This window comes from Vicia villosa, unplaced genomic scaffold (assembly GCF_029867415.1).
Source record: "Vicia villosa cultivar HV-30 ecotype Madison, WI unplaced genomic scaffold, Vvil1.0 ctg.000010F_1_1, whole genome shotgun sequence".
In the NCBI taxonomy this organism is placed as follows: domain Eukaryota; kingdom Viridiplantae; phylum Streptophyta; class Magnoliopsida; order Fabales; family Fabaceae; genus Vicia; species Vicia villosa.
In genome coordinates this window covers 2,780,903-2,793,982 of record NW_026704940.1, presented here as the reverse complement: position 1 = coordinate 2,793,982, position 13,080 = coordinate 2,780,903, and the positions used below count along the sequence as shown (strand labels likewise).

Genomic DNA, 13,080 nt, shown 5'->3' with positions numbered 1-13,080 from the left:
TGATGTGAACACACATACAATCCTTCCAATAGCCATAGTTTTCACCGTTGAAAACTGGAGCTCTATTGTGAGCCCCTTTAGGTCTGGAAGCCATCTTTCCAATAAGTGTTTCACGTAGCACGGAATAAACCAGAGCTCTGATATCACTTGTTAGACGCTAGGCGTAAGGATCTAGAGGGGGGGTGAATAGATCTCTCAGAGTTTTTCGGAATTATTTCAAACTTAAGCGAAAGCGGTTCAGGATCGACTCGTGTCTAGTCCGGACCGCTATTGAAAAGGTTGTATATGTGATAAAACCACAAGATAATTGGGATTAACAATGAAAGGATAGATTATAGAATCAATTAGTTGCTCTAATGAAAAACGATTAACTTATGATTTGATAAACTTTGTTTGCAATGCTTTGATAATGGATGAAGCAAAAGCACAAACACTTGGTGATAATATCTAAATTGATTGTGATTCAATATGTGGTGAATTGTGATGTTTACGAAGGTTCTTAATACACAATTTTAACACTTGAATCGTTGATCAATTTGCAATTATAACCAAGTACGAACAGAACGTAAATGAAAAGACAAAAGCGATAACAACACGATATTTGTTCAGGCAGTTCGTCGATCGTCCTCGCTACGACTACATCTGCCCCCAATTCCAAACGAAAATTGGGATGTCTTTCATTATTATTGAAAACAGTTTATACAAAGAAGATAACAAAGCGATAAACGATAAACCAATTATGTTGATCCTTTGAATCTTCTTCCCCCTTAATCTTGAGCCATATCAAGGTCTTCCAAGAGCTTCACTTTGATTTCCTTGCTGTAGTGTATTGAATTCCTTGAACCCTTGTTCTTCAATCTTCACACTCAGCTGAATCTTTGATAAAGCCTCTTGATAAAAACCCCCAAAATTCACCAATCTTGGAGGACAAAATCCGCAGATTTTATTCACCAAAACCCCACAAATCTTCACCCACTAGGAATCTTCAATTCCGTTCCATGGACGTTATCGATCTTGAACGCAAACCCTCAATGCAAAAATGATTGTGTGTAGTTGGGTTGGAGTTGTGTCGATGATCGAAGAGGAGAAGCCTTTGTGTATCTTTCAGTTTTTGGTGTTTTTGCAATAAATGACATGAAGGAATATATAAAGGAGTAGGATCTGTGTATCAGCAAAACACACATAGCTTGGCAGGTTTTGAGCAGATAGGTCGACCTACTTTGTTGGTTAGTTCGACCTAATAGAGTTAGATTTGGCCAAGTTGTAATTACTTCCAGTTGAGTCGACCTGTTGGTAGGTTAGGTCGACCTAAAGTCAGTTAAATTGCATTCTTGAGGCTTTTCTTCAGTTTAGGTCGACTTAGGATAAAGGATGAGTCGACCTAACAGAACCATGTTGTTTTTACTTCACTTTGAGTCGACCTGCTGAAGCTCTGGGTCGACCTAACAGAAGTATGCAATTTTTACTTCAATTTGGGTCGACCTGATTGTGAACTAGGTCGACCTGACAGATGCAACGATGGTCAAAACTTCATTTTCTTGGAGTCATTCACTTGTGCTCTTGTATTTGGTTGCTTGTGATGTTTGCCATGAATCAAAAACTCATTTGTGATTGTATGCTTGTTCTTACAAAATTGGACTGTTTTAGACTCAAAATCGTGGACTGATATGAGTAGAAACGAGTGAGAATTGGACATGGTGCGAAATTGCAGATTCTGGAAAATTTACTGGTGTTTCGCGTATGGAACAGTGTCATACGCGTATGGGATGAGGCTATACGCGTATGAGGGACAATTCCCAGGGGTAATACGCGTATGATACGCAGCTGCCCTGTCCCAAAGACCATGTGCTGGTGATTTGCGTATGAGGAGCGTATGTGAGTGGTCATACGCGTATGAGAAATTTTAAAGAGGATTTTGGTTCTGATGATACGCGTATGAAGAGGTTGATACGCGTATGAGATGTTTTCTGGGCAATTTTGACTCTGGTGAAACGCGTATGATACGCGTATGGTAAAGGGCAATACACGTATAGGATTGGTGATACGCGTATGGTCGTTGTGTGTTAAAAATCCGGTTTTGTGATTTTCTTTGAAAGTTCAATGATGCGTAACTTTCGATTTGTAGGCCTGTTTTGTGTGCCATTTGAGGATGATGAACCTTGTGATATGATCTTGTGTTATTGAATGATGATTTGAATTATATTGAATGATTGCTAATATACATGTGAACATGCTTGATGATGATGATGATGATGACGATATAAGTATGTTGTGTATGTTGCATTCATTTCATAGTCATTTGATGAGGGCTGAATTCCTAATGATGAGAGGATTCAGTGAAGGTCATAATTCCCATCGTGTGGAATTTTATGTTGGCAGGGCCGTTGTTAGATCGGTCGGTGGGTTATTCCCATTGATGATGTTTGGTACCACATGCATAGAGTCAGTTACATTCATATGCATGAATTGGATAATATAATTGAATGTGCTTCATTATTATGATTTGTATTGTGTGTTTATATGATGATGAATTATCTGAATATAGATGGATTGGGTGAATGATGTAACTATTGATGTATTGTTATTTATAATGCAATAATATTGTTAATTGCGAATGAGACTCACCCTTACACTATATTTTTCAGATTGGGGATAGCGGCTTCGACTTGGTGAGGATTAGCTCATGAGTCAATGTGTTTATTTAGCGCCGGGTCATGCTCTGATAGATGTGACACTGGGGGAACGCTGTTTTAAGTTTATGACAATAACTCTGTTTTGTTTAATTTATTTTGAGGATTAAAAGCATTGACGACGTGGTGCTAGTTTTGATGATTTATTCCGCTGTGTAAACATGAGATATTTGATTTATGAGTTATGTTAAGATGTTTCTTCAGTGAATGCATGACATACGACTGATGATGTTTATTTTATTATGAATTGTGACGCCCTTGTGCATGTTACTCTGATTTTAAATTGTTTAATTGCCGCGGAGTTTAGAAGGGTGTTACAATTAAGACACCCAATATTTTTATTTGAATTTTCACTTTCTTTTCTACAAATTTGAATTCTCTTTAGATAAATGTAGGAGAAATTCTTAATGTGCCCTTATGGATTCTTAGGGGTCCTTAACAGAAATCCCTTAATACCTCCTTAATTCGGATATGCAATTTTGAACTCTCCATATTTCAATTTTTTATTTTATAGGTTCAGAGATGCATATACGAAAGAACCGAATGGTAACTTTCAGACACACATATCTGAATTAAACATTGACTACCAAACAGAAGCAAAAACCTTAAAACCAAAGCAACTTAAAATAAATTTAACATAAATAATCAAAATTACATAGATAGTGGTATAAAAATTTAATATTACATTTTGCTATAAATGGGTAGCTGAGGACATTGCAATATTTTGATAACAACTTCTCCAAATCGTTGAAGCTTCACATCGACTTCAGTTGGACTCTTAGTAGAGTATCGGTGAAAAGTATTCCACATAATCTTCAAATCGTTATCCATCTTCAGTGCAAATTGGGTGAACTTTATTTTTGCTTTAGTGTCAAGTGAGAGTGAACGATACTCAAGCTGGACCACCTTTCACTTTTCTGGATACTGTAGGAGAGAATTCAGTATGGTAATCAGCTCGGCGAGAGGCGTGTCCTCGGAGAACCTAAATTGACGTGAAGACATCTCATCACTGAAGTAGACAAAAGCAAGGTGAGGATATGTTTGGCTCATCTCTATTTGTGGTGTGTGATGCTGAAAAAATGGTATGGAGACCCTATTTATAGAATATTTGGAGCAATTTGGACCCAAGAATTTTTATTCTGCCACCAGAGCATGTTTGAGATATTAACCTCTGAATTCACCATTTTTATGAAAATAGGGGTTTCAGATAGGCATATCCGAAATAACCCCTCTTGTTTTTTTAAATGAAGGTTATTTAGGATGTGTATATTCGAACCAACCACTGTTATTTTTCTAAATGAAGGTTATTTTGGATATGCATAACCGAATTATGCAAAATTAGAAATAGATTTTAATTTAGCAGAATCAGTACCATAGAAAAAAATAAAACGATAAAAGTAAATAGCGGCAAAATGTAGAATATATATTATATATGTATTGAATCGTATAGAATTTATATTGTGCACGACAATACATTCAAAAAATGGTTCGATTACGTTCTTAAATGCACCGAACGTTTTGTCATTGCTTAAATTTAAAATCGGTTCTTTCTTCAACTTCTCCCTATTTGACTCTCTCTCAAGCTCCGTCAATTTGGTGAACTTTGTCATCCTTTCCAAAAAGTGACCTGGCCAAGTTTCCGCCTCTTTTGCGGAATGTGTCGTCCACTCCACTGATCATGTAGCTGAAATAAGACACCTCGATTTCAAACAAACCTGAACAAAATGGAGCGATCTAAGATACTCAATACAAATGATACGACCGAATCGGTCTTGAGACGGGCAACTCCGAAAAGGGAAAAATGTGTCTAAAAAACCATATCTCATTAGATCGATACACACCTTGTCATATGCACATGCTATAAGATTACCCATTTTAGGGAAGCACATTCACTTTGTAACTGGTATGAGATCGCTAACACACGGAACATATTTTTCACTTCTCTCGCATCTCATCGGTACAAATGGTTGCCTTAGTGTCATTGTCGGACCTTCCAATCACAACGCCAAATCCGAGTATGCTAGCTACCATTCGGACCCATTCAAGCATATGTTGATGAGCACTGGAAATTTGATCATTTGTAAATTATTTTCGAACAACTATCTCGACATCAATCGTTTTAACATCGTCCTTCACCTCATCCGTCTTAGCATCGCCATTCACCTTGTTTGAAACCTTTACAACAACTTTGGAAAACATATCGAGTTGCACCATATCTAAAACGGAAAAAAACATAAAATCTATTAAATTCTGTTTTTGTAACAAGACATGTTTTATATATGCACATCCGAAATATAGTAAACGAGTTTCAGATATGCATATCCGAAGTGATGCTTTTTTTTTCATCAAAAACTCAGCACCAATGCAAGGAAATAAAAGATGAATTGAGGAAAGTTTACCTTAAATTGCAGCTTTCTATGCTCTATTTGATATGATAAAACACTTAAAACTTGGTTTGGAGACGAAAAGTTGATTGAAAATGGTTGAAATTTTGCAGTAGGTTTTAGTTATGGGGAAAAATAAAAAGAATGAAATAGTGGTAGGGTGATCATGCAACAAGCTGATATATCAACAATGTTTTCAGATATGCATATCCGAAAATACAATTCAGATATGCATATCCGAAAATACAATTGAATGTTTGAATCCAATGTTCAAAAATCCAATGTTCAAATAATAATAACGTGTAAATATGGTGGTTTCAGATATGCATTTTCGAAACACATTAAAAATTAATTTTAAATGCGTTCGAAGATGCATCTATGAAGAATATTTTTGAGCTTTTAGAGGTTTATTTTATACGTGTAAAGAGTATATTAAGAAAAGACCATAATGTAGATGCATTTTTGAAGGTTTTAGATACATGTCTCCTATGTAGTGTCCAAAAACACTTGTAAGATAGTGTATGGAATGGACTATCTTGCATCACACACCGTGCCATTTCATTTACTTGCCAAGATTCACTATCAGATAACAAACAAACAAACAACCATGATTCCTCACTCCTAATTCAACCAACTCACCAACATCAACTACCTCAAAATGGCATCATCAACTACTCTCTTCAATTTCAAACCACTTCACCATCAAAGGATAATAACAAAGTCAAAACCTCCGTTTTCTTCTCCACGCTTCATTTCTTCTTCCATCAACAATCATTTCTCGCCAACACATATCTGTTTTCCACTTCTCACCTCTCACTCTCTTCATAACCGCAAATTCCATGTGAGTATCCAGAAACTTGAAAACTCATCAAAATTTTAAGCTTTTTAGTCTAATTTGCTCTTTTCATCTTCTGGGCAGGTTCAAGCGCAGAAGGAGTATTCTGCTGGGAACAATTCTGAGTCGGTTGCTTCCGATGAAACTTCCCAAGAGGAATTTTCTTGGTCTTCTGTAATTCTTCCGTACGTTTCTGTCAATGTTCTTCCTTTCTATATAGGTTAAGTAACAAAGCTTGAGACCTGTTTGGATCAACTTAATAAGTGCTTATCATATTCATATAGGTGATTATTATGTATAAGCTATAAGCTCTTTATAAAGCTATTCTCGAGAGTTTATAGAAATAAGCTAAAACAATTTGCAGACATGGCATATTATTTTCATAAGCTCTTCTGAATAGTTTTAGAGAGTAAGAAGTGCTTATGGCACTAAATAAGCTCAAATAAGTCAATCCAAATACGGAAATGAGAATGAAAAACTTCAGTAGGTAAGGGTAACATACTTGACTTAATTTCAATTAAGATTAGGATTGGTTCCATAACATGTGCAGAAGTGCTTATCATATATATGTAAATGTAATTCTGTATAAGCTAGTTATAATGAATTTGAAATGTAAGAGCTCCTGGGTGCTTATCGTAGCATGTTGTTTCAAAATTTAGGTTTGTGTTCCCTGCATTGGGTGGCTTGTTATTTGGTTATGATATTGGTGCCACATCCGGTGCTACAATTTCACTGCAGGTAAAACTTTGTCAATCAGTGTCTGTCAGTTACATTTTTTTCGGTTAGTTCAGTAACATATATAAATGGTTTTTTATATTATTGATTTGAATTCACAGTCACCAGAGCTTAGCGGTATCGCTTGGTCCAATCTTTCCGCCATTCAGCTCGGTCTTGTGGTATGATTTCTGTATCATACCTGGAAAACTTGTTGCTTGCAATTTATGGAAAAGTTATGACCATCTTTACACATTAGAATCTAACTCGTAATGTCAAATATAGGTCAGTGGTTCCCTATATGGGGCTCTTCTTGGCTCACTTCTTGCATTTGCAATTGCCGATTTCATTGGTAAATGCTTTGCTTGCTTACATTATCCAAAATATTAGAACCCAAACTTCTTTAGATTATTATTATTATTGAGTATTTAATTTGTATACACCATCGGTGAAGATATTTTTTACAGTATCAATCAATCATAGTCGTCAGATCATTTAAAATAGTTGACTTTAATCACAATTACTTATAAAGTCCTACATATGATTGGTTGTGATTTGTTAAAAGTGTAAATTTTTTTTACATCAACGGTGTACCAAAATTAAACTCTTATTATAAATATATTAATTTGACTAAAACACTAGGGAGGAAGCGACAACTCATCGGTGCTGCCGTGTTGTATCTACTTGGCAGTGCAATCACTGCCACTGCACCAGAACTTGGTGTTCTCTTAGCAGGAAGACTTATTTATGGACTCGGTATAGGTCTGGTAGGCTACTTTAAACTGTAACATGTTTTTTGTTGGTAATATTGATTATTTCGGCACAATTTTACGGGCGAAATGTATTACAGGCCATGCATGGAGCTCCTTTATACATTGCAGAAACATGTCCATCACAAATCCGTGGCACTCTAGTATCATTAAAAGAACTCTTCATTGTCTTGGGGATTCTGGTACATTACATTATTTCCTTTTTTGCATCTCTTGTCAAAACTAAAGAGATTACTAAGCCGGTGACTGAACTATCACGCAGTTGGGTTATTTTGTGGGAAGCTTTCAGATTACTACAGTTGGTGGATGGCGATTCATGTATGGATTTAGTGCTCCGCTTGCTGTGTTAATGGGGCTCGGGATGTGGACTCTTCCAGCCTCTCCTCGGTGGTTGCTTCTGAAAGCAGTACAAGGAAAAGGTTCTTTTCAAGATTTGAAGGAGAAGGCAATTGTTTCCCTTAGCAAATTAAGGGGCCGACCACCCGGTGACAAAGAATCTGAGAAGCAGATAGAAGAGAGTCTCGTCTCATTGAAGTCAGCGTATGAAGATCAAGAATCCGAGGCGAATTTCTTAGAGGTGTTTCAGGGTCCCAATCTGAAAGCGTTCGTAATCGGTGGGGGGCTAGTACTATTTCAACAGGTTGTTCCATTTCAGTGCAATGAGTTATTTCATCATTATATCATAATTGTGTTTGGATACTTCCACTTTATTCATGTTATACTGAAGGAAATATGGAGAGTTTTCTTTCTGCTGTTTGTCTGATATCTCACCTTATTACAATAGATAACAGGTCAACCTAGTGTTCTGTATTATGCCGGTCCTATTCTTCAGGTACTTAATTGTTAAAACTCATTTTTGCTTTATTTTCAACGAAATTTTCTCATCTCCATCTTGCTCACGGTAGATTATATACATGTCATATATCTAGAGTGCTGGATTTTCTGCTGCAGCCGACGCGGCTAAAGTTTCAGTTGTTATTGGCTTATTCAAGGTATATCTATTTAGGTTTATCACTTACGGAAAGAGAGACAGAGACCACTTTGGTACACTGACGGTATTATTTTTGTGATTGATCAACTTGTAGTTAGTAATGACATCGGTTGCTGTTCTAAAAGTAGATGATTTGGGGAGAAGACCTCTTCTGATTGGAGGTGTCAGTGGCATTGTAGGAATTCTATCACATTTGAACTAACTAACAGTTTCTTACAGTATTTCAACTTGTCAAATGCAATGGTTATTCACTTTTATTTTATTTTTTTAGGCCCTATCTTTAGTTCTCCTTTCCGCTTATTATAAATTTCTTGGAGGGTTACCAATTGTTGCTGTTGCGGCTTTACTCCTTTACGTTGGTTGCTACCAGGTAAATTTTCTGGTCATTGGCCCTGCTTCTTTTTTTTGTTGTTGTCATATTCAACCAGAAATGGAAGTCCTCTTCTGTATTATTTAAGATACTGATAACCATGGCTTAAAATATTATGGACTACTACCGATTAATGTCAAATTGCATTCGAATTGCAGATATCATTTGGGCCGATAAGTTGGCTTATGGTATCAGAAATCTTCCCACTCCGTACTAGAGGACGGGGGATTAGTATGGCTGTTCTTACCAACTTTGCTGCCAATGCTGTTGTTACCTTTGCATTCTCACCACTAAAGGTTTTAGATTCATTACTTTCCATGTTATTTTCGTATGCAGGATAACTTAATCATTTTTTAACGTTGTCTGATCTCTTTCGGAATTTATAATCTATGTTGATTTCCACTGCAGGAGTATCTAGGAGCAGATAACCTTTTTCTCCTTTTTGCGGCCATTGCTTTAGTGTCACTTGTGTTCATTGTAACTTCTGTCCCGGAGACAAAAGGCTTGAGCTTAGAAGACATTGAATCCAAAATCTTGAAGTGACACCAGAAACTAGCTTTTGATGTGAGTGCATTATAGTTTGTCACCTTTTGTATGTCTTATGCGTGTAATTTGATGTTCGTGGTAATGATTGCAATAAGAAGATGATATTACCATCTCTAATCAAGTTACTCGAATCACTAAGGGTTCTAACTTATGATTTTAGTATTCATGATTCTCAGCTAAATATTTTGTGGCAAAAAAAAAAATGTAAGTATATGCAATGTTATAAAAATATACAATGTATCGTTCAGGTCGTTACACGCAAAAAACACAACTTATTACATACAATTAAATTTTACAAATATAAGGGAGACTATATTTTCAGTCTAATTTTACAAATACAAGGTTGAACAGGAACTGAATGCATACACAAAAATGAAGCAAAAACATCATGTGGACTTTCAATTTGCCTGAAGAACCCTGTCATGGTTTTCTTCCTGAACAGCTGCATATTTAGAATGATCAAATTAAACACTGGCTTATGTTAGAGGCAAAAATAGTTATAGGGAAAAAAATCAGATGTTACGAAATGAACTAGTAGTAAATTACCTTCTTGAGTGTTAAAAGTTACAGGGATTAGAGATGGCGCACGGGTAGGGCTAGTAGGTACTGAGACAGAGATTTTAGATGGTGCATTGGTGGTGCTGGTAGATGCTGAGACTTGGGGTGGCGTACGAGTAGTAGTGCTTGTGTTTGTGTCTGCATGTTTTGTTGGTGCCTCAGTTCGGAGCAAAGATGTTACGGCTTCTCTAACCTTCTCAATCACGCCTACATCACCGGGAGTTCTTCTAGGACTCATTGCTTCAGATATCACTTTCGAGAGAGCTTTCTCATCTTCTCCTGGCTCAAATTTGTTCATCAAATATTCCTTCACCGAAACACCCTTATCCCATATCTGTAACGGGGTACTGTTATTGCTCGCACCCGGTGGAGCAGACGCGGGTGGTGAAGGTGGTGAAGTTCCCACTGGATTTGATGAAGTTCGAGGGGTGCCTGGATCTGTTTGAGAAGGCATCTTAGCTGGAGGAGTACGTGAAGTGCGAAGGGTCAATGATGACGGTTTATTAGCTGTTACAGCTGCTGGTGATGAATTGTGATCCTCTGCTGGCTTGGAAACTGAGAGGCCGTGAAATTTGGATGTTATATATTGAGCTGTTTCTGATCCTTCAGCATATGCTGGTGACTGATTCTTCTCGGGTGAAGTTTTGGTGATTATCTTACTTGGACAAGAAAGTGTCGGTGCAGTAGTTGCTGTTGCAGCTGGTTGTGTTAGTTTCTTTGACAGCGAACGACTTAGCGTTTTTTCTCTAGCTTGTTCTAATCCAAGTTTCTCATTGTTTGACAGAACATGCTTCTGCGGGGTTACTGGACTCAATTTTGAATGTTGCCTTGTATTTTCTTTATGTCCTTCATGCGCCATCTCAGATTCATACACTGAAATATTAATCGGAGACAACAATTATTCATATACGAATAAAAAAGAATCAACATAAGCCAGTTATATATGTTTTTTCTTACTACATGTACCTCCATGATGTTCCGCATCTTCTTCTGCTCCATCACCTTCATGTCCAGCACTCGAAGGGGAACTAGTAGCACTCCAGTCCTCGTGTCTTTTCTTGCTGAGGCTGTGGCGTAACTTCTTAGCCTTTTCCTTTACTTTGGTGATTACTGATTTCTTCTGATTCTGATGCTGATTGTGATTGTGATTGTGATTCTGATTCTGGCCATGGTCTTCTTCCGAATCATGATGCCTCAACCTTTGGAAGAAAGGGGAGGACGGCGAAGAACAGGCTGAAGAAGACGAGGATTTGCTTGGTGACAGCTTTGGCTTTGAGGCTTCTCCTGCTATATGTCAAAAAAGGTTATATTATATATAACATCGAACGTACCTTTTTCATGGTAACTTCGTCTTAACATATAAAAATTCTTATTCGTATGAACTAGTAATGTTTAATGGCGAGGAAGGATTACCTCGGAGGAGTTGTTCCATGGTTTGAATGGAGCCAGGACTTTTCGAAGATTCGACATGTCTCTGAGGGCGTTCGAGTTGAGCCATTTTTGTCACCTTTGAATAACACTGCTTTTGTATTTATATTCTTCATTTGGGTAATAATCAGAGGCCGAAATTTAACACAAAATGAACCGTGCTCATGAATTTGCTTCCTGAATTCTTGCACTAAGCATAATCAAGAATACCATAGTTTGTTTATGGATTTTTTCTACACGTGTAGAGTAATCATTTTGCATTCTACTAAACCTCACAAACAAGTACTTGTCTCAATTAGAAATTTGACCTGGTCAAGATGATAAAAATGGCCTTAGCATAATAATAAAGAGGAAATCAACGTTTCATTCTTATTATTTTTAGATTCACCTTTAAAATCATCTATATTTAAATATATGAATGTGACAAGAAAAATGATGGACCAGTGATGGGATAAATGCGAGATTTTAATTCCAAAAAATATTTCAAGTAAAGATTAGATTTTTTTTCTAATTGCAGTTGCAGAGATTAAACCGTAATCTTATCAAATTCAGCGTCAAATATCAGTAAATCAACTAACAATTGGTATATATAATAATATTTTTACTGTTAAGAGTATTATGGAAAAAAAATCTAAATGGATAAAACCCCAATGAAGGAAACAGAAGTGCTTAGTAAGGAAATATAATCTAAATGATAAAGGAAATAAATCATCATTTAATTTTAATTTTTAATGTAATTGGCAGTTTTCATTTCTAAATATAAAATTATGATATTATCATCATTACTAAATTCCTTAAACAACTCATTTCGATTGAGCATTGTCCAAAGATAATTCCCTACAACACAAAATATGTTTCCTTATATGGTAAAAGAGCAAGAATTAAGGTGCATGTTCATCCTAAACTCTTAGAGCATCTTGTTGAGAATATAATCTAAGTTACATAGTTCAAGTCAAAGTTAGTTAGCCTTAGCGTTTGTTATATTAGTTATTTAGTATACAAGTCACATAGTTGTATATAAATACATATTACATTCGGTTTTCTAATATCAATTTTAATAATAACAATTCTCTCTCTCATTCCTTCTCTCATCCCAAGTGCATACACTAACAAATTGGTATCTAAAACTCCGATTAGGTTCTTGATCGTATTTTCAAGAATCACACGTCGGTGATCGTGGGTTGTTAATCAATTGCTACAAAGATGAACGGTAAAAATGATAATATTCTAAATTCTCTTCCGATTCTTGATAATAAAAATTGGTTTCGATGGAGTAAATAAATACAATTGTTGTTTGGATTTCATGAAATCCTAGAAGTGGTTACTAATGGCGTTCTTGCGCTTGCTCATAATGCAACTGAAGCCCATAGAACCTTCCACAAGAATGCCAAGAAGAAGTATGGCAAGACATCATTTTGTATTCAATCGGCGGTAGACGCGACGAACTTTGATCGGATTTCTCATGCTGAATCGACGAAGAAGGCATGTGATATTCTTACCAAGTATTATAAAGGAGGTGAGAAGGTGAAAGTTGTCAAATTATAGGGCTACGAAGGCAATATGAATTGCTGCAGATAGGCGAAGATGAAAAAATCGCAGGCTATGTCGCACAGTTGCTAAATCTTGTTCATCTCATATAAAGCTTTGTGAAACACTTACTGACAATATGATAGTTGGGAAGATAATGCGTACGTTGACTTCTCACTTTGATCATGTTATCGTAGCTATTCAAGAATCCAACAATCTTGAAACTCTAAAACTGGAAATTTGGTTGGTTCATTTTAGGCACACGGG

General features: G+C 36.4%; 2 protein-coding genes across 4 annotated transcripts; one reads left to right on the top strand and one right to left on the bottom strand.

The window, feature by feature from the left end:
• The first annotated feature begins 5,606 nt into the window (after positions 1 to 5,606).
• Positions 5,607 to 9,451, top strand: LOC131621728 (D-xylose-proton symporter-like 3, chloroplastic). Its single transcript, XM_058892772.1, has 14 exons — positions 5,607 to 5,915; positions 5,994 to 6,094; positions 6,569 to 6,647; positions 6,746 to 6,805; positions 6,909 to 6,975; positions 7,266 to 7,390; positions 7,474 to 7,575; positions 7,656 to 8,033; positions 8,178 to 8,225; positions 8,323 to 8,385; positions 8,479 to 8,559; positions 8,656 to 8,754; positions 8,913 to 9,050; positions 9,163 to 9,451. The coding sequence occupies exons 1-14, from the start codon at positions 5,733 to 5,735 to the stop codon at positions 9,295 to 9,297; spliced, it is 1,659 nt and encodes a 552-aa protein (XP_058748755.1). The 5' UTR covers positions 5,607 to 5,732; the 3' UTR covers positions 9,298 to 9,451.
• A 60-nt stretch (positions 9,452 to 9,511) lies between these two features.
• Positions 9,512 to 11,497, bottom strand: LOC131621729 (uncharacterized). Of its 3 annotated transcripts, XM_058892775.1 has the most exons (4): positions 11,272 to 11,492; positions 10,825 to 11,145; positions 9,847 to 10,731; positions 9,512 to 9,742 (listed from the first exon to the last, which is right to left on the bottom strand). In XM_058892775.1, exons 1-4 carry the CDS (start codon positions 11,354 to 11,356, stop codon positions 9,699 to 9,701), a joined length of 1,335 nt encoding a protein of 444 aa, XP_058748758.1. In that variant the 5' UTR covers positions 11,357 to 11,492; the 3' UTR covers positions 9,512 to 9,698. The 3 variants fall into 3 exon arrangements, with proteins under 3 accessions (XP_058748758.1, XP_058748756.1, XP_058748757.1); XM_058892773.1 differs by having other exon boundaries at positions 9,512 to 10,731; positions 11,272 to 11,497; XM_058892774.1 differs by having other exon boundaries at positions 9,512 to 10,731; positions 10,825 to 11,142; positions 11,272 to 11,495.
• Between the last annotated feature and the right edge of the window lie 1,583 nt (positions 11,498 to 13,080).